Source organism: Cervus elaphus, chromosome 1, assembly GCF_910594005.1.
Source record: "Cervus elaphus chromosome 1, mCerEla1.1, whole genome shotgun sequence".
NCBI lineage: Eukaryota > Metazoa > Chordata > Mammalia > Artiodactyla > Cervidae > Cervus > Cervus elaphus.
Window position 1 is genome coordinate 20,279,441 of NC_057815.1, and position 20,132 is coordinate 20,299,572.

The 20,132-nt window shown below is 36.4% G+C and overlaps 1 protein-coding gene across 3 annotated transcripts in view; it reads right to left on the reverse strand.

The window, feature by feature from the left end:
* DYNC2H1 (dynein cytoplasmic 2 heavy chain 1) overlaps positions 1-20,132 on the reverse strand; it is a 395,598-nt gene that overhangs the window by 131,549 nt on the left and 243,917 nt on the right. For all 3 annotated transcript variants that reach the window (XM_043892886.1, XM_043892813.1, XM_043892970.1), the window contains 4 exons: positions 17,800-17,955; positions 15,890-15,965; positions 8,978-9,186; positions 1,289-1,393 (listed from right to left, as the gene is read on the reverse strand). In XM_043892886.1, coding sequence (XP_043748821.1) covers positions 1,289-1,393; positions 8,978-9,186; positions 15,890-15,965; positions 17,800-17,955 — 546 coding nt within the window. The remainder of the gene's footprint in view (positions 1-1,288; positions 1,394-8,977; positions 9,187-15,889; positions 15,966-17,799; positions 17,956-20,132) is intronic.

Consider the following 20,132-nt stretch of genomic DNA (forward strand, 5'->3'; position numbering starts at 1 on the left):
TTACTGGTCGACTTATTAAAAAATAACTATCTCAGGTCAACAAAAAGGATAGAGGGATAAGAAAAGAGTGTAATCAAATATGTTATGAAGCTAAGGAATACATAGGAGTTTATATTTTCTCGTGGACTTAACACTTTGGATGACAAAGGGAAAAGGAACCAGACAGTGTCTTCAGCTAGCATAGGTGAAAAGAGGTTGTTAAGATCTCATTTGTTCCAGATAACAGTTATACATATTTATATATTATGCAAATGAGTATATATTTATATACTTGAACATTTTTTACAAAGATGTGAAAATGAACAAAAAAATTCCAAAATGAACATTTCAGCGAAAAATTAGAGAAAAAAAATTAGTGAATAATAAGAGAGAAAACTATCAATTTTATAAGTGTTGGCTGAAATAGTAAACAAATACAAAACTGTGGAGCTAAATATGATAACATAATCTAGCTAGGATGCCCATAAATTACCAAAAGTAAATTGTTAAGAGCCATAAGAATTTTCCATAAACTGACCCACAATGAACCTAGGTAACAGTTCACAAGTTGGTGCACATAGCTTAGCAGTACATTCATGCCTGAGGAGCAGTTGGAGAGGCCATGTCTTTACTCAAACAATTTAAATATCAGTCCTGTCTCTTACTGGCTCTGTGATCTTTGGTAAGTAACTTAATTCTCTCCACCAGTTTCCTAACTTATTGAGAGGGAAAACTGATAGATCTTACCTCATAGAGTTTATGAAGACTAAAGTTTCTGAGTATAAAGCACTTAAAACACCAGGCACACAGTTAAATGTCAATAAATGTTAGCTCTTAATTATTTGACCAACTTATTCTTGGTCCAAACAGAAGCTAGAATGTATAGTGTTCTTGGCTTATGTTTTTCTGTGTCTCAATAATTTAAAAATCCATACTTCCCTCAATGTTTTGCAATATTCAATCATTAAAGAATTAAATATTTATCTTTTATCAAACAATACACAAATGACAATATTAAATTCAGTGATATATTCATTTTCTTAAACTAAATTTAAAATATCTTTAATAAGATAAATTACAGGAGTAAAATCAATATATTTTGGATTAAATAGATAGTATTCAGTGTAATTTTACTAATTTTAACAGATGTTAAGATAGAAATATTTTAAATTCATTTAAGGTGGAATCTATTACATAAAATTTAAAAACTAAATAAAACATGTGGATCTGTACTATTAAATAAAATGTAATGTTTCTTTTATACTCAATAGCAACATTTTTTCTAAAATGTAGATCTATTTTATGTTACCTGAGAGCTGATCATGCGCTGAGATGAACGAGCAATGTTAGCAGGCAGACCAAAGAAACTAGGTTTGTCATCCTCTGGAAGTTTTTCAATGACGGCACGATAGTCCTAAATATAGAGAAGTAAAAAATAGTTTTTCACTAAAAATCAAGTTTACAACCACTGAAATCAGAAAGAACCAGAATATCACCAAGTATTAAATTACTAGTTATTCATGTGACACTGTCCAGGTAAACTTCACTTTCAGTGTGTATAGTATTAACTCAGTTATCTAATGGAACTTCTCTTTGTCATGACTTCTTCATACTTAAATTAAGTGCTATTATACTTTCTTATCTGACATTTCTCATAACTGAAGGCACCCTGAATTGCTTAAAGCAAACATATATGAGTGGCTATGCCTGTTGTTGTTCAACCGTTAGGTCGTGTACGAATCTTTGTGAACCCATGGACTATGGCATGCCAGGCTTCCCTGTCCTTCACTGTCTCCTGGAGTTTGCTTGAGTCGGTGATGCTATCTCACCATCTCTCTGCTGCCCTCTTCTTCTTTTGCCTTCTATCTTTCCCAGCATCAGGGTCTTTCCCAATGAGTTGGCTCTTCGCATCAAGTGGTCCAAGTATTGGAGCTTCAGCTTCACCATCAGTTCTTTCAATGAATATTCAGGGTTGATTTCCTTTAGGATTGACTGGCTGGATCTCCTTGTAGTCTAAGGGACTCAAGGGTTTTCTCCAACTCCCCAGTTCAAAAGCATCAAATCTTTAACACTCAGCCTACTTCATGGTTCAACTCTCACATTCATACATGACTACTGGAAAAACCATTAGTTCAGTTCAGTTCAGTTGCTCAGTCGTGTCCAACTCTTTGCGACCCCATGAATCGCACCACACCAGGCCTCCCTGTCCATCACCAACTCCTGGAGTTTACTCAAATGCATGCCCATTGAGTCGGTGATGCCATCCAATCATCCCATCCTCTGTCGTCCCCTTCTCTTCCTGCCACCAATCCCTCCCAGCATCAGGGTCTTTTCCAATGAGTCAACTCTTCACATGAGATGGCCAAAGTACTGGAGTTTCAGCATCAACATCAGTCCTTCCAAAGAACACCCAGGACTGATCTCCTTTAGGATGGACTGGTTGGATCCTCTTGCAGTCCAAGGGACTCTCAAGAGTCTTCTCCAACACCACGTTCAAAAGCATCAATTCTTCAGCACTCAGCTTTCTTCACAGTCCAACTCTCACATCCATACATGACCACTGGAAAAACCATAGCCTTGACTAAATGGACATTGGTTGCCAAAGTAATGTCTCTGCTTTTTAATATGCTATCTAGGTTGATCATAACTTTCCTTCCACAGAGTAAGTGACTTTTAATTTCATGGCTGCAATCACCATCTGCAGTGATTTTGGAGCCAAAAACAACAGTCTGCCACTGTTTCCACTGTTTCCCCATCTATTTCCCATGAAGTGACGGGACCAGATGCCATGATCTTAGTTGTTTGAATGTTGAGCTTTAAGCCAACTTTTTCACTCTCCTCTTTCACTTTCATCAAGAGGCTTTTTAGTTCCTCTTCACTCTCTGCCATAAGGGTGATGTCATCTGCATATCTGAGGTTATTGATATTTTTCCCAGCAATTTTGATTCCAGCTTGTGCTTCCTCCAGCCCAGCATTTCTCATGATGTAATCTGCGTATAAGTTAAATAAGCAGGGTGACAATATACAGCCTTGACGTACTCCTTTTCCTATTTGGAACCAGTCTGTTGTTCCATGTCCAGTTCTAACTGTTGCTTCCTGACCTGCATACAGGTTTCTCAAGAGGCAGGTCAGGTGGTCTGGTATGCCCATCTCTTTCAGAATTTTCCACAGTTTATTGTGATCTACACAGTCAAAGGCTTTGGCATTGTCAATAAAGCTGAAATAGATGTTTTTCTGGAACTCTCTTGCTTTTTCAATGATCCAGCGGATGTTGGCAATTTGATCTCTGATTCCTCTGCCTTGTCTAAAACCAGCTTGAACATCTGGAAGTTCATGGTTCACGTATTGCTGAAGCCTGGCTTGGAGAATTTTGAGCATTACTTTACTAGCCATGTGAGATGAGTGCAATTGTGTGGTAGTTTGAGCATTCTTTGGCATTGCCTTTCTTTGTTATTGGAATGAAAACTGACCTTTTCCAGTTCTGTGGCCACTGCTGAGTTTTCCAAATTTGCTGGCATATTGAGTGCAGCACTTTCACAGCATCATCTTTCAGGATTTGAAATAGCTCAACTGGAATTCCATCACCTCCACTAGCTTGGTTCGTAGTGATGCTTTCTAAGTCCCACCTGACTTCACATTCCAGGATATCTGGCTCTAGGTGAGTGATCACACCATTGTGATTATCTGGGTCATGAAGATACATTTTTTTTGTACAGTTCTGTGTATTCTTGCCACCTCTTCTTAATATCTTCTGCTTCTGTTAGGTCCATACCATTTCTGTCCTTTATTAAACCCATCTTTGCATGAAATGTTCCTTGGTATCTCTAACGTTCTTGGAGAGATCGCCAGTCTTTCCCATTCTGTTGTTTTCCTCTATTTCTTTGCACTGATCACTGAGGAAGGCTTTCTTATCTATCCTGGCTATTCTTTGGAACTCTGCATTCAGATGGGAGTATCTTTCCTTTTCTCCTTTGCTTTTCACTTCTCTTCTTTTCAGAGCTATTTGTAAGGCCTCCTCAGACAGCCATTTTGCTTTTTTGCATTTCTTTTCCATGGGGATGGTCTTGATCCCTGTCTCCTGTATAATATCACAGACCTCTGTCCATAGTTCATCAGGCTCTCTGTCTATCAGAGTGCCTGATGCTGATATGCTGTCCAGGTTTGTCATAGATTTTCTCCCAAGAAACAAGTGTCTTTTAATTTCATGGCTGCAGTCACCATTCAAGGTGATTTTGGAGCCCAAGAATAGAAAATCTGTCACTACTTCCACTTTTTCCCCTTCTATTTGCCAGGAAGTGATGAGACTGTATGTCATGATCTTCATTTTTTTGAATGCTCAAGAGTTTGAAGACAGGTTTCTCAATCTCCTCTTTCACCCTTATCAACAGGCTCTTTAAACTGGAAAGGCAGTCACTGCCTCACCCATCACAAACGGCATATAGGGAACCTGGTGCTAAAGTATTCATAGACGACCTGTTTTCAGGTCAGGGTTTCATAGGTAGCATGGTAGCTCCCTCGCTGCAATCTATTGAAAGTCAGCCCTTGACTCAAGGGTTTATAGAAGAAAAAAGTTTATTCTTTAGAAATGAAAAAAAATTAAAAAACAGCAAAATAAAATTTAAAAAAGAGGTTCTTTAATTCCTCTTCACTTTCTGCCATGATATCTGAGGTTGTGGATATTTCTTTGGCAATCGTGATTCCAGCGTGTGAGTCATCCAGCCCGGCATTTAACATAATGTACTCTGCATACAAGTTAAATAAGCAGGGTGACAATATACAGCCTTGTTGTACTCCTTTCCCAATTTTGAACCAGTCTGTTGTTCTATGTAAGGTTCTAACTGTTTCTTGACCCACATACATGTTTCTCAGGAGACAGGTAAGGTGGTCTGATATTCCCATCTCTTTAAGGAATTTCCAGTTTGTTGTGATCCCATATAGTCAAAGGCTTTGGCATAGTCAGTGAGCAGAAGTGGATTTTTTTTTTTTTTAGGACAGTATGGATTTATTTTATTCAGAGTATTAAAAGGTTGATAGTATGTTACCAGCCCAGGTGGGATGCATGAGACAAGTGCTCGGGCCTGGTGCACTGGGAAGACCCAGAGGAATCGGGTGGAGAGGGAGGTGGGAAGGGGGATCAGGATGGCGAATACATGTAAATCCATGGCTGATTCATGTCAATGTATGACAAAAACCACTACAATATTGTAAAGTAATTAGCCTCCAACTAATAAAAATAAATGGGGAAAAAAAAAAAACTAGTTTGAAAAAAAAAAAGAATAAACCGAAGGAAGAATTCTAGACAAGTTGTATACTTTTGAACATCATCATGTAACATACTATCAACCTTTTACAAGCGGATGTTTCTTTTCAAATTCCCTTGCTTTCTCTATGATCCAACGAATGCAATTTGATCTCTGGTTCCTCTGTGTTCAGTTGCTTCTGTCATGTCTGACTGTTTGCGACCCCATGGACTGTGATCCACCAGGCTTCTCTGTCCATGAAATTTCCCAGGCAAGAACACTGGAGTGGGCTGCTCCAGGGAATCTTCCTGACCCAGGAATCGAACTCTCATTTCCTGTGTCTCCTGCACTGGCAGATTCTTTACCACTGTGTGGTACCTCTGCCTTTTCTAAATCCAGCTTGTACATCTGGAAGTTCTTGGTTCATGTACTGCTGAAGCCTAGCTTGAAGAACTTTGAACATAACCTTTTTAGCATGCAAAATGAGTGCAACTATGTGGTAGTTTGAGCATTCTTTGGCACTGCCCTTCTTTGGGACTGGAATGAAAATTGACCTTTTCTTTTTTTTTTTTAATTTTTTATTAGTTGGAGGCTAATTACTTCACAACATTTCAGTGGGTTTTGTCATACATTGATATGAATCAGCCACAGATTTACACGTATTCCCCATCCCGATTCCCCCTCCCACCTCCCTCTCCACCCGATTCCTCTGGGTCTTCCCAGTGCACCAGGCCCGAGCACTTGTCTCATGCATCCCACCTGGGCTGGGGATCTGCTTCACCATAGATAGTATACATGCTGTTCTTTTGAAATATCCCACCCTCACATTCTCCCACAGAGTTCAATAGTCTGTTCTGTATTTCTGTGTCTCTTTTTCTGTTTTGCATATAGGGTTATCGTTACCATCTTTCTAAATTCCATATATATGCGTTAGTATGCTGTAATGTTCTTTATCTTTCTGGCTTACTTCACTCTGTATAAGGGGCTCCAGTTTCATCCATCTCATTAGGACTGGTTCAAATGAATTCTTTTTAACGGGTGAGTAATATTCCATGGTGTATATGTACCACAGCTTCCTTATCCATTCGAAAATTGACCTTTTCCAGTCCTGTGGCCACTGCTCAGTTTTCCAAATTTGCTGACATATTGAATGCAGCACTTTAACAGCATCATCCTTTAAGATTTTAAATAGCTTAGCTGGAATCCTGTAACCTACCAAGGACTAATCAGCAGAGTGTAGCTCTGCTTATAATGAAATAAGTACTGTAACAATCTTTTTTTTTTTTAACTTCTAGAACCCTCAGAAACATATACACACACAATCTGATGTACAAGAACTGCTTTGTAAATTGCTTTACTATAAAGCAATTCCAGTTAGTCTTCACTGGTGAGGTGAGATGAAATGCATCAATAATCCTATCCTTTCATCCCAAGACTTACTGTTAGCACTACAAAGGCTTGATTTGTCAGGCATTCACCCGAACAGTTTCCACTTGAGATGCTAGATAGGAAACTAAGAGTAGACCAAGATGATTTATTCAGTTTGGTCCAAAGATGGGAATTGTTTTGTTTGTTTTCATGGAGAGACAAGTTTATTTTAAGGCAGGTATTCTATATGCATCTAAACTATTCTTGCTGAAGTGGGATAAACTGTTTTTAATGGAGCAGCCTCATCTTCCACCCCAATCCCCTCATCCTTTCTCATCCTTCGCAGCTGCCTCTCAAGAATTTCCAAGACACAGGTGCTGGAGTTAAAGTCCAAGAAGTATGTCAAAGTTTGAAAAGAAATGCTGTTCTCTGAAATTTTTTCTCTCCTATAGTGCAGTAAACTTCCTTAAGGTGTTCAGTCACATCATATTAATAAATATGCATAAATATATATGTATTATACGTGAGTGTATACTTGTGTATATGCATGCATTTGTGCGTGTGTGTGTGTGTGTGTGTGTGTCTAAGTGTTCTCCTCTCCTGGGAAACTTTGGCTTTCTCCTTCTATGTAACTCAATTAAGTAGAAAGCTAAACACTGACTCTAGTAAATCATCATTAATTTTTAAAATTAAAAAAATTTTTCTTGTTTTCTCTTTTTCCTTTTTATTATCTTTTTTGGCTGTGCCTTGCAGTATGTGAGATCTTAGTTCCCTGACCAGGGATTGAACCCATGTCTGCTGCCTGTGGAAGCATGGAGTCCTAACCACTGGACCACCATGGAATTCACATAACCATCTTATAATTTTAAAACTATTATTTTCTTTGTATTTATACACTTGGTTCATTTTTAAATATCTGTGAAACTTTCTCATTGAGACTGGGGAATCTTCTCTACTTTGGACATGTTTCCTAAATAACAGACTCTACACATCCAAACTGATTTATTCTCACTTGGACACAAAAGAATGTATACCAAATGATACTCTTTACATGAAATAGAGAGAGGCAAAACTGAACACAAGTTGTTGGAAATCAGGCTAATGTATACTGTGCAGGGGAGACAGTAACTAAAAGGGGAAGGACTTCTGGGGAGCTGATAATGTGGTTTCTTGATTCAAGAGCTGGTTATACTCATGTGTTCAATGTAGTAAGTATGCACTGAATTGTGCACTTATGACATCTACTTCTCTATAAATTTTATTTTTCAATTTCAACTTCAAACAATAGAGACAAAAGACTTGTCAGGGTATGCTAACAAGTGTATTATATATTTATCAGAAATAAATATGTAATAATAAATATCTGTGATATTTCTGTTTGCACACTGACTCCAAGTTTCTTCTACTAAAAAGTAAACTCTACCAATGCATCAAGAGATCCACAAAGTCTTGAACAGGGTTATTATTGAGCAAATGTTCAGTGAGTATTATTGAATGATTAAGTGAATGACAGACACTGAAAAATAAAATAGATGGAATATTCAAAAAAACCAGATAAGATATTCAATAAGAGTAACATACTTAATATTGGTAGTTAAGATTTTATTTTTTGATTTATGTTACTAAAACAAAGGCATTTTCTTGAAAAATATTTGAATGAGAGAAAAGGCAAAATACTGAAAGAAGTATATAATTAAACATATGTATATTTTGTAATTCATGAAGAAACATGTAATTTAAATACTCTAGGCAATAAAAACATTTTTCAGGGTCATTTACACAAATACAAATTGGTAGCAAAATAACTGAAATCTTTGGGCTACATTTTGTACTATTTTCTGGAAAATATGACTGTATTCTAGGAAACTTCTAGAAGATGACTCAAAGCAAAAAGCTACAGTCAAATAAAATAAATTCATATAAACAAAAATGTTGCTATGAAATCTTTTTAGGTTAATATCTCTTGTAGCTTTAAAACTACTTTAAATTTATAAACCAGAGTATGAAATAGACATCTGTTGAATAATATTTGCTCTTTTCAAATTTACTGACTCAGAGCACTCTCATAATTACAAACAAGTACCGTATCCTCCCATTCCAGATCTTCACAGCAGCCCTACAATTTAACAATTTTGCTAGGCCACCACTTTCAAAATTTATCTATCTGTCAATACTATTATCATCAATCAATGCTCAGTAAGTATCCAAAAGCAACAGGACACCTAACTAGAGTTTAGAGAATCAGGCTGCATATTGGCATAATAAATAATAACATATTTGTGAGTGATGACTGCTTGTACTTGTGAAAGGAAGCAACATATTTATAAAAATATAAGAAATTATGCAAGTTTCAATCTGATAATAAATTGAAAATAATTAATTTTACCTACCAAAATGCTGCAGGATTTTGGCAGAGATATGGAGTATGGAAAAATGCTTTTCTTGTTCCTTTGGTTTAATATGTCAATTATTGAAGAATTAAAAAATTGCTTTAGGTATGACTGAAGAACTCTAAGGTCAAAGTAGTTATCTATGCGTCCTCCATAAATAGCATTTTCAAGCAAACCATGTACAAATTCCCACTGTACATCTTTGGAACCTATAATTTAAAAAAAAAATTTGTTTCATTTCTAAGATGCATGAGATAAGATATTAGAAATTTTCTAAAAATATTCTAAAATATTAAACAAACTTCAGGCTCCAGCTATATTTATAGACTATAATAATACATATTTAAAGCGTTTAAATTATTCCTTAAGGCTTGATATTAATTAACATTAATTCTCATCAATATTAGGGCTTCCCTGGTAGCTCAGCTGGTAAAGAATCTGCCTGCAATGAGGGAGGCCTGGGTTCAATTCCTGGGTTGGGAAGATCTCCTGGAGAAGGGACAGGCTACCCACTCCAGTATTCTTGGGCTTCCCCTGTGGCTCAGCTGGTAAAGAATCCACCCGCAATATGGGAGACCTGGGTTCGATCTCTGGGTTGGGAAGATCTCCTGGAGAAGGGAACATCAGCTGGAGAAGTAAATGGCTACCCACTCCAATACTCCGGTCTGGAGAATTCCATGGACTGTATAGTCCATGGGGTCACAAAGAGTAAGACATGACTGAGCAACTTTCACTTTCCGGCCTTGATATTAACATTAATGCTCATTAATATTATTAATATGATCATACAGGACCAGTTCCAGGAAGGGAGTTATCACCATAGATAAGTACAGTATGAACTAGATATGGTGGTCAGGAAGGAACCTGGAAATCTTTTAAAATTCCTCTCTGTTTCCCACTGTCTCTGCGTAGCCCAGCAATTTCCTTCCAAACATCTGCTTTTTTGCATCTCCACATAAAGTGCCTTCCTCCCTTTAGAAGGCTAAAACCACTACCCCCACTTCACTACTTTTTTGCTGTTAGTTGAAGATGGTATCTAGGTTGAGAGCTTCAGCCATTTTAGCAGGTTGTTTAGTTTTCTTGGGTCTTTCACATATACACATATTATTAATTTTTTGTTTGTTTATTTGTTGTGCTGTGCTTACTCACTCAGTCGTGTCTGACTCTCTGCAACCCCATGGACTGTAGCCCACCAGGCTCCTCTGTCCATGGGATTCTCCAGGCAAGAATACTAGAGTAGTCTGTCATGCCCTTCTCCAGGGGGTCTTCCCAACCCAGGGATCAAACCCAGGTCTCCTGCATTGCAGGCAGAGTCTTTACCACCTGAGCCACCATCTTCCCTTATTAATTTATTTCATGTCAATGTAATTCTTTGACCAGCCAGAAGAACCTAGAAGGGTAGAGGAGAAATTCTTCCTCCACAACAGCAGTAAACGCAGAAACACTATTTTAATCTACCTACTTAAGATCACTGATAGCATTACTAGCTTAGTTCTATTTCATTATTACAAAATTCAATGAACTTGTCCCCATTTTTACATTTAATTCTCCAGATGTGGAAGTCCCTTAATATCAGGAAATTTTGTAATCATAAGATTATATAGCTAAGACTTTTATCATGAGATTCAATATAACTTTAAAGCATCTTACTTTTAGAATAATTTCAGTGGTATAATATATATAAATCATATGATGTTATTAATTAATTCCATCATAAGTTGGAAACATAATGATAAACAAATCATTCACTTTCTCTGTGCTTTGGTTTCCTCATCTTAAAAGGGCACTAATAATATATGCCTCATAGTGATATAATAAAAATCAATAAATGTTCAAAAGCCTTTTGGAAAATTACCAAGTTTCTAAGCAAGATAAAATACTAGTAAATATCCTCAAAAATATGTTTTAAAATAAACATTTTAAACAATTCATGTAAATCATAAAATTAATTGCCCCTTAGCACAAAATGCGGAAATGCCGCATCATGTGTAGAAAGGAATGGAGGAGATGCTTCCAGAATGCTGGTAACATTCTATTTACTGATTTTGGACTAGTTACAAAGGTTCACTTTTTCAAAATCTATTGAATTGTACTTATGTGTACTTTTCTGATGTATAATTCAAAGAAATCTAAATAAGTAATAAAATCACTTGGAATACTATTTGGCATTAACTAACAATGGGAAACAAATAAATTAATATCCTATCTACTGCTAATACATACCTGACAGACATATATTACACCTGACAGAAGACATACAATCTCAGAATGACAAACTATATAGCACTGAGAATAAATGGATTATAATTGATATGTAACCATATGGATGAATCTCTCAAATACAACATTAGCTGAAAGAATCTAAATATTAAAGAGTACATGATGTATGATTTCGATTTTATAAAAACAGGCAAACCTAGTCTATATAGGCAGGTGCCTGGTTTTACCACAGGAATAAGGGTGAGGGAACCAGGAGAATAGTAGTGACTGGAAGGCAGCATCAGAGTATAATCTGAAGTATTGGTAATGTTCTGTTTCTTGATTAGACACTCTCACCTCCTTTATTCAAAACAGCTTAGAAATTCCTAGCCACAGAAAAGAGAGAAGAAAAAGAAATAACAGGAATTCAAATTGGAAAGGATGAAGTAAAACTGTTACTGCTTCCACCTTACATTCTATACACATAAAATCCTAAAGGTGCCACCAGACAACTACCAGAGCTCATCAGTAAGTTTAGTAAAGTTGCAGAACACAAAATTAATATATAGAAATCTGTTGCACTCCTTTAAAATAACAACAAAACATCAGAAAGAGAAATCAAGGAAATAACCCCATATACTATCACATTAAAAAGTATATAATACCTAGGAATAGACCTACCAAAGGAGGTGAAAGACCCATACTCTGAAGATACAAATGAAAGAAACTGAAGACAACACAAACAGAAGGAAAGATATCCTGTGTCCTTACGTTGTAAGAATCACTATTGCTAAAATGACCATACTACCCAAGGCAATCTATAGACTCAATGCAACCCCTATCAAATTACCATTGGCATTTTTCACAGAACTGGAACAAAAACAAAATGTTTAATTCTATGGAAACACAAAAGATCCTGAATAGACAAAACAACCTTGAGAAAGAAGAATGGAACTGGAGGAATCAAACTCCCCGACTTCAGACTATACTACAAAGATACAGTAGTCAAAACCGTGTGGTACTGGCCCCAAAACAGACACCTAGATCAGCAGACCAGAATAAAAAGCCGAAAAGCAAATCCACGCGCTAAGGGCCAGTTAATCTACAACAAAAGAAGCAAGAATATACAATGGAGAAAAGACAGTCTTCAATAAGTGGTTCTGGGAAAACTGGACAGCTATATGTAAAAGAATGAAATTGGAACATACTCTAACTTGAAATACAAAAATAAGCTAAATATGGATTAAAGACTTAGATGTGAGACTGGATATTATAAAACTCCTAGAGGAAAACATAGGCAGGATACTCTTTGACATAAATCATAGCAATATTGCTTTGGACCTGTCTCCTAAAGAAAAATGAGTAAAAATGAAAAATGAGACTTAATTAAACTTAAAAGGTTTTTTACAACAAAGAAAACCATCAACAAAAACAAAAAAATAATGTATGGAATGGTAAAAAATATTGGCAAACAATGAGACCAACAGGGGATTAACTTCCAAAATAAACAAATAGCATTTTGTATACAAAACATATGAATATAATTCAATATCAAAAAAACAAAACCCAACCAAAAAAACCGATAGAAGACTTAAGTAGATATTTCTCAAAGGAGACATGCAGATGGCCAACAGGCACATGAAAAGATGCTCAATATTGCTAATTATTAGGAAAATGCAAATGAAAACTACAATGAGGTCATAATGGCCATCATTAAAAAGTCTACAAACAATAAATCCTAGACTGTGTGGAGACAAGGGAAGCCTCTAGCACTGTTGGTGGGAATGTAAATGGATACACTATGGAGAACCACTATGGAGAACAGTAAGGAAGTTCCCTAAAAAACTAAAAATAGCGTTACCATATGATCCTGCCATCCCACTCCTGGGCATACATCCAGGGAAGATGAAAACTCTAATTAAAAAAGAAACTTGTACTCAACGTTCATACAGCACTATTTACAACAGCCAAGACATGGAAGCAACCTAAGTCCCCATCAAAAGATGAATGGGTAAGGAGGAAATGGTATATGTGTGTGTGTGTATGTGTGTGTATATACACACACATATATATATTTATACACACGTGGGCACACACACACATGGTAGAATATTACTCAGCCATAAAAAAGGACAATATAAAACCATTTGCAGCATATAGATGGACCTAGAAATTATCATACTAAGTCAGACAGGAAAAAAAAATATCGTAAGATATCATTTATATCACTTTGATGACAAAGGTCTGTCTAGTCAAAGCTATGGTTTTCCCAGTAGTCATGTATGGATGTGACAGTTGGACCATAAAGAAAGCTGAGCACCGAAGAACTGATGCTCTTGAACTGTGGAAAAGACTCTTGAGAGCTCCTTGGACTGAAAGGAGATCTAATCAGTCCATCCTAGGAAATCAGACCTGAATATTCACTGGAAGGACTTATGCTGAAGCTGAAGCTCCAAACTTTGGCCACCTGATGCAAAGAACTGACTCACTGGAAAAGACCCTGATGCTGGGAAAGATTGAAGGCAGGAGGAGAAGGGAATGACAGAGGATGAGATGGCTGAATGGCATCACTGACTCAATGGACATGAGTTTAAGTAAACTCTGGGAGTTGGTGATGGACAGGGAGGCCTGGCGTGCTGCAGTCCATGGGGTCGCAAAGAGTCGGACATGACTGAGTGACTGAGCTGAACTAACTGATCACTTATATGTGGAATCTTAAAAAAATGATGAACTTATTTATAAAACAGAAATAAACTCACAGACACAGAAAACAAACTTATGGTTACCAAAGAGGAAATGGAGGGTGGGATGAATTTGGAATTAACAGATACACACTACTACATATAAAATAAACAATAAAGATACACTATATAGCACCGGGAACTATAGTCAATATCATGCCATAATCTATATAGAAAACACTCTGAAAAAGAACACACACATACACACACACAATGTACAACAGAGTCACTTCTCTGTTGTACACATGAAACACTGTAAGCCAACTATACTTCAATAAAATTAAAACAAAAAGAAGAAAACTTCAAAAAAATGGGACTTGGCCACATGCTAGACGTCTATCCTTATTCTTTTGTGGAAAACAAGTTACATAATAAATTCTGATGCCATTAATTTAACAAACAATAACAGTGCCTATTACCATGGGATATGCCCTGCTGCAGATGTTAAGGAGAATAAAGAGTAAAAAACATAGTCAGAGACCTTGCTTAATATAGATTAAACTCTAGTTGAAAGAGATGAACAAAATTTTAAAAATAAATGAATAAATAAGAAAGTACCTCTAATGTATTAAAACAATAAAGCAGAACAAGGGAATAGAGAACAACTAGAAGATTACTTTAGATTTGGCGGTAATAAAAAGCTTTTCTGAAGAGGACATCTCTAAGCCAAGATGTGAATGAGAGAAGGAGAAAACCATATAAAGGTCTGGGAGAAGAGCATTTCAGACAAAAAGAAGGATACCTATCAAAACCTTCAGAGAGGAACAAGCCTGGTTTGTTCAAGGAACAGAAAGAGGATAAATGTGGCTATAGGCTTTAAAAGGAGATTGTCTGCTTTACTTTACTTTTGGCCTCCCTCGTGGCTCAGCTGGTAAAGAACCAACCTGCAACACGGGAGACCTGGTTCAATCCCTCGGGTGGGAAGATCCCCTGGAGAAGGGAACAGCTACCCACTCCAGTATTCTGGCCTGGAGAATACTATGGACTATATAGTCCACGGGGTCACAAAGAGTCGGACACGACTGAGCGACTTCCACGTTCACTTTACTTTTCTAAAAAATAAATTTGGTTACTCTGTGGAGAATTTTTGAAATATGCTATTGCTTGGATCACCAAGGCATTGAAGAAATTGAAAAAACTGAACAGAATCTTGATGTGATTTGGACATGAAGGAGACAGAAACTGCCAAAGCACTGGATGTCTGAGGATTAGAGAAAGAGAAGAATCCAGGGTGACTGGTGGGTTTTGAAGCTGAACAATGACACGGATGGTGGTACCACTTACTGGAATGAGGCAGACTCCGGGAAGAGTAGTCTGGCAAGGCTGCAGGGTGGGAGGGGGAGACAAGAATCTAGAGTTCTGTTTGGGATGGTTTTAAGCTACATACTCTTCTCTAGTACATAACTCTTGTATACTCTGGTGTCCCCTTGAGGTGGCCCTGAACAGTGACACTCAGGGATTGGACCAGTCCTGTCTTCAAGAGGCAGCAAGCTAGGTGGTCTCAAGGGATCTTATTATATGGTTTTGTTTGCTGCCCTATGTTAGTCTATTATTTGTACATTTATTCCTGATTTTACCTAATCGCACAATTATTATTCTACAGATTCCTAGTCTACCATATTCCTGAATTTTAATAGCTCCTTTCAAAATTATTAATAATTCAGTTATGAATAATTCAGTAGAAGCCTGAAACTGCTGAAGGCCACAAAGTAAAGACAAGGTCCTTCTAGCTTTCTGCTTCCTGGGAGCTACAGATCAACCAGAAATTTAACGGATTATAATCAAAGCCAATGACCACAATCGATAATATAAAAACTTTCATAAGCATAGAATTCAGAACATAAAATACAAAATAAAAAGCAAGTTTTATAATAGGAAGTCAAGTCACTCTTGAAAAAAACATAGTTTTAGTAAGACCTCAAAAGTTTTTTCATTGACACCAGAGATCAAAGTTTTCATCATGAGAACTTACCATCAAAGAGTCTGTCAATAATGTTGTACCCAGCTCGAAGATCTGATAAGGAAAACTCATAAAACTTGGTCCAACCCTATCAAAACAAATTTAAAAATGTTAAAGAACTATAAGCAGTATTCAAAGATATACATGCATGTATAACTGTCCTTACAAGCCTAAAAAGAACGTTCAATATAGGCTAAAAGAAAAAATACAGCTCCTGAGAATTAATAAAAATAATAAGATAATACAGCTAAACTTTATTAAATATTACATAAAATATGTAAATTTATATAGCATTTTTGAAGGACATCCAAGAAATGGTGACGAGTTGGTGTCTTGGGAATATAAACTGTGTAGTAGGGGATAAGGAAGGAGACTAAATTTTAATTTGGAAGCATTTTTATAGCTTTTAAATTTATACTATGTATCACAATAAAAAAATGAAATCTAGCTTCATTTTTAAAATGTAAGTTTTGCTTTCTCAATAAAAGTGCATCACTATTTTTCATGTATCCATCAGGATAACTGGTACATTAAGCTAAGGATGAATATCACTGAAATTAGGGAAAAAGGCTTTAGAGGAAGGTAAGCCTGGCCACTTCCAAACTCTACAGCTTTCTAGGTATGATTCCTTCAGCAAGTTAATTATCATTGAAATTCACTGTCCCACCTTTGTAAAATGAAAATAATAAGCATACCCTTTGATAAGTATAACACATAACTGTATGAAACAACATGCTGCTATTATTATTTAGGTTTCCATTGGTTTTACAAGTATTTATTGACAGGCTGTGTGCTAGGCACTGAGTTAAGCACTTCTAAACACCCATTTATTTCATTTAATCCTTACAACGAAGGTAAATATGATCATTTTACAGTCAAGGGAACTGTTGCTTGTCAGGAGTTAAAGGAATTTACTGAAGCAAGGAAATTCTAGAGTCAGGACTCAAACTGCAGAAACTTTGCTCTTATTTTGACATGTAACTGAAATACAGAGAAAGGCTCAAAGGTGGGCAGGTGAGGAGGGCAGTCTGGAGAAAGAGTATCCCAACAGAAGTAGATAAAGTTTAACAAAGAAGACGGGAAAAATTTAAAGATGGAAGAGCAACGAAATTCGGGGCTAAGATAGACATTTGGTGAGAAAGTGAGAGCACAGTACCAGGCAGGACTGCCATAGCAACGAAAGATCGCGGTCTAGTGGTGGTTTAACATAAAACCCAGAGGCTATAGTGAGAACACTCGATGGATTCAAAGACCAGAAAGAAGTCTCGTGTGACTGAGGCGTAGAGTACAAATGGGAAGTGTAGGGAGGCTATGGATAAAACACCGTGTCAAGAATAACTCCCATGCTTCTAACTTAACTAAACAGATGTAATGCCTATTATTGAGCAGGCTATACTGAAGGAAAAACAGGTATGAGAATTCAGTTTTTGAACACTGAGATGACTGTGAGAATTTAACCATAAAAATAATACCTTAACAATGATGGCTTCTGATGGTTCACACATCGTTCTCAATATTTTAATTCAAAACGATGTGAACTAGATAGTTATATACAGTCCAGAAGATTAACAGAAAAGATGGAATTGGAGATACACCTTCATAAATCATGGGGCCTCTCTGCTGGCTCAGAAGGTAAAGAATCTGCCTGCAGTCCCGAGTTCATTTCCTGGGTCAGGAAGATCCCCTGGAGAACAGAATGGCTACCCACTCCAGTATTGCTGCCTGGAGAATTTCATGGACGGGGGAGCCTGGCAGGTTGCAGTACATGTGGTCTCAAACAGTCAGACACGACTAAGTGATTAACACTTCACAAGTCATGAATCAAATTAAGACATAATAGTTAGCTACTTATACTAAATTGTAAAAATATTCTAATAAAAATTATTCACCTTAGAATATATCCAAGACATGTTCTTACTTACCTGTGGAATGTAATTTCTTCTTTCTTGGCATGCAGCATGAAACCATGCAAAACTGAAGAGAGCATGAGCTCGATATATGTTATCTTTTTTGCTAATTTGCTCAGGAGTCCAAGATTCATAAGTACGCATTAAATTCTTCTTTAAACCTGGAGGTGACTAGAGAAAAAATAATGAATTTGCTGTTTAAAACCTTACAAATAAATCAGTATTTCACATATTTGAAAACATTTTAATGAAGAAATTTTTCATTACCAAGATTAATAAACTATTTTAATGCTAACTTCAAAATGTATAAATATAAAAGAAGTTTTAAAATCCTTATACCTAATAGCCCATCTCAAAATTTCAAAATAATTTTTTAATTAGAAAAACCTACATAACCAAATTGGTTCCAAATTGGGAAAGGAATACATCAAGGCTGTATATTGTCACTCTGCTTATTTAATTTATATGCAGAGTACATCATGCAAAATGCCGGGCTGGATGAAGCACAAGATGGAATCAAGATTGCCAGGAGAAATATCACTAACCTCAGATACGCAGGTGACACCACCCTTATGGCAGAAAGCAAAGAGGAACTAAAGAGCCTCTTGATGGAAGTGAAAGAGGAGAGTGAAAAAGTTGGCTTAAAACTCAACATTCAAAAGACTAAGATCATGGCATCAGGTCCCATCACTTCATGGCAAACAGATGGGGAAACAATGGAAACCATGACAGACTTTATTTTCTTGGGCTCCAAAATCGCTACAGATGGTGACTGCAGCCTTGAAATTAAAAGATATTTGCTTCTTGGAAGAAAAGCTATGACCAATCTAGACAGCATATTAAAAAGCAGAGACATTACTTTGCCAACAAAGGTCTGTCTAGTCAAAGCTATCATTTTTCCAGTAGTCATGTATGGATGTGAGAGTTGGGCCATAAAAGAAAACTGAGCGCCAAAGAATTGATGCTTTTGAACTGTGCTATTGAAGAAGACTCTTGAGAGTCCCTTAGACTGCAAGAAGATCTAACCAGTCCATCCTAAAGGAAATCAGTTCTGACTATTCATTGGAAAGATTGATGCTGAAGCTGAAACTCCAATACTTTGGCCACCTGATCCAAAGTGCTGACTCACTGGAAAAGATACTGACGCTGGGAAAGATTGAAAGCAGGACAAGAAAGGGATGACAGAGGATGAGATGGTTGGATGGCATCACCAACTTGATGGACATGAGTTTGAGCAAGCTCCTAGAGTTGGTGATGGACACAGAAGCCTGGCGTGTTGCAGTCCATGGGGTTGCAGAGTCAGACACGACTGAGAGACTGAACTGACTGACATAACAAGCTGTATTCAAAATAACCAGGTAAGCTTTATCTGACGACTGAAGTATTTTACTGAAACATTCATTTACATTACAAATACAACACTGATTATTATAAGGCAGGTGTTTTATAGTTCAATATGTCAGTTCTTTCTCCCCGGTACTATTTAAAATTCTAGCAGGACTTCAAATTACTCTTTACAATATCAACTAATCTTCCTTGAATATCAGTCTACTTTACTAAGTGCTTATTACCTGACTTTGCTAGGCTTATAACACAAACTGAAACCCAGGAACTGAAACTGTACATTAGACTAATACTACTCAAAAAACACTTGTCCACATGTCCAGAATCCATTTATATTATATTGTTAAATTATAAAAATGAAAGAAGAAAATTATGAATTCTTGGAAAAAGTACAAAATAAACCCATTTCAAAAATTAGCTTGTTTTAAAAGCAAATTTTCATTGCATTTTTTTCTTAAATAAAAACTTTTTTTAAATTAAAAGAAAAAATACCCAAGTATTTTAACTAAATACATTTGCAAATGTACACTTTTAAAATGAAAATGTTTTGTTTATGAAACAGCTTCTAAAAATTCTCATAGAATAGACCAAATTTTCTGAGCACTAAGGGAACTGAACAATCACTTAGGGTTTTTTTAAAGCCCTATACTAAAGATTATGCAAAATAAATAAACCATATACAATTTCAGAGAAAATCATACACAAATAAAGACTATCAGAAAATGATAAAACGTAAATGGCAACCCACTCCAGTATTCTTGCCTGGAGAATTCCATGGACAGGGGAGCCTGGCGGGCTCCATAGGGCACAGTTAAGTCCATGGGGTCACAAAGAGTCAGATATGATTGAGCAACTATACAAAACACCAGTGTATCAAATTATAAGATAAATTAAAATATACTCAAGTGAAAATTCACCGGCTTAAAATAACTGGAATTATTTCAAGTTAATATAAATAAATTAAGCATTCCACGTAAGAAATTAGAAACAATAGAAGCCGATAC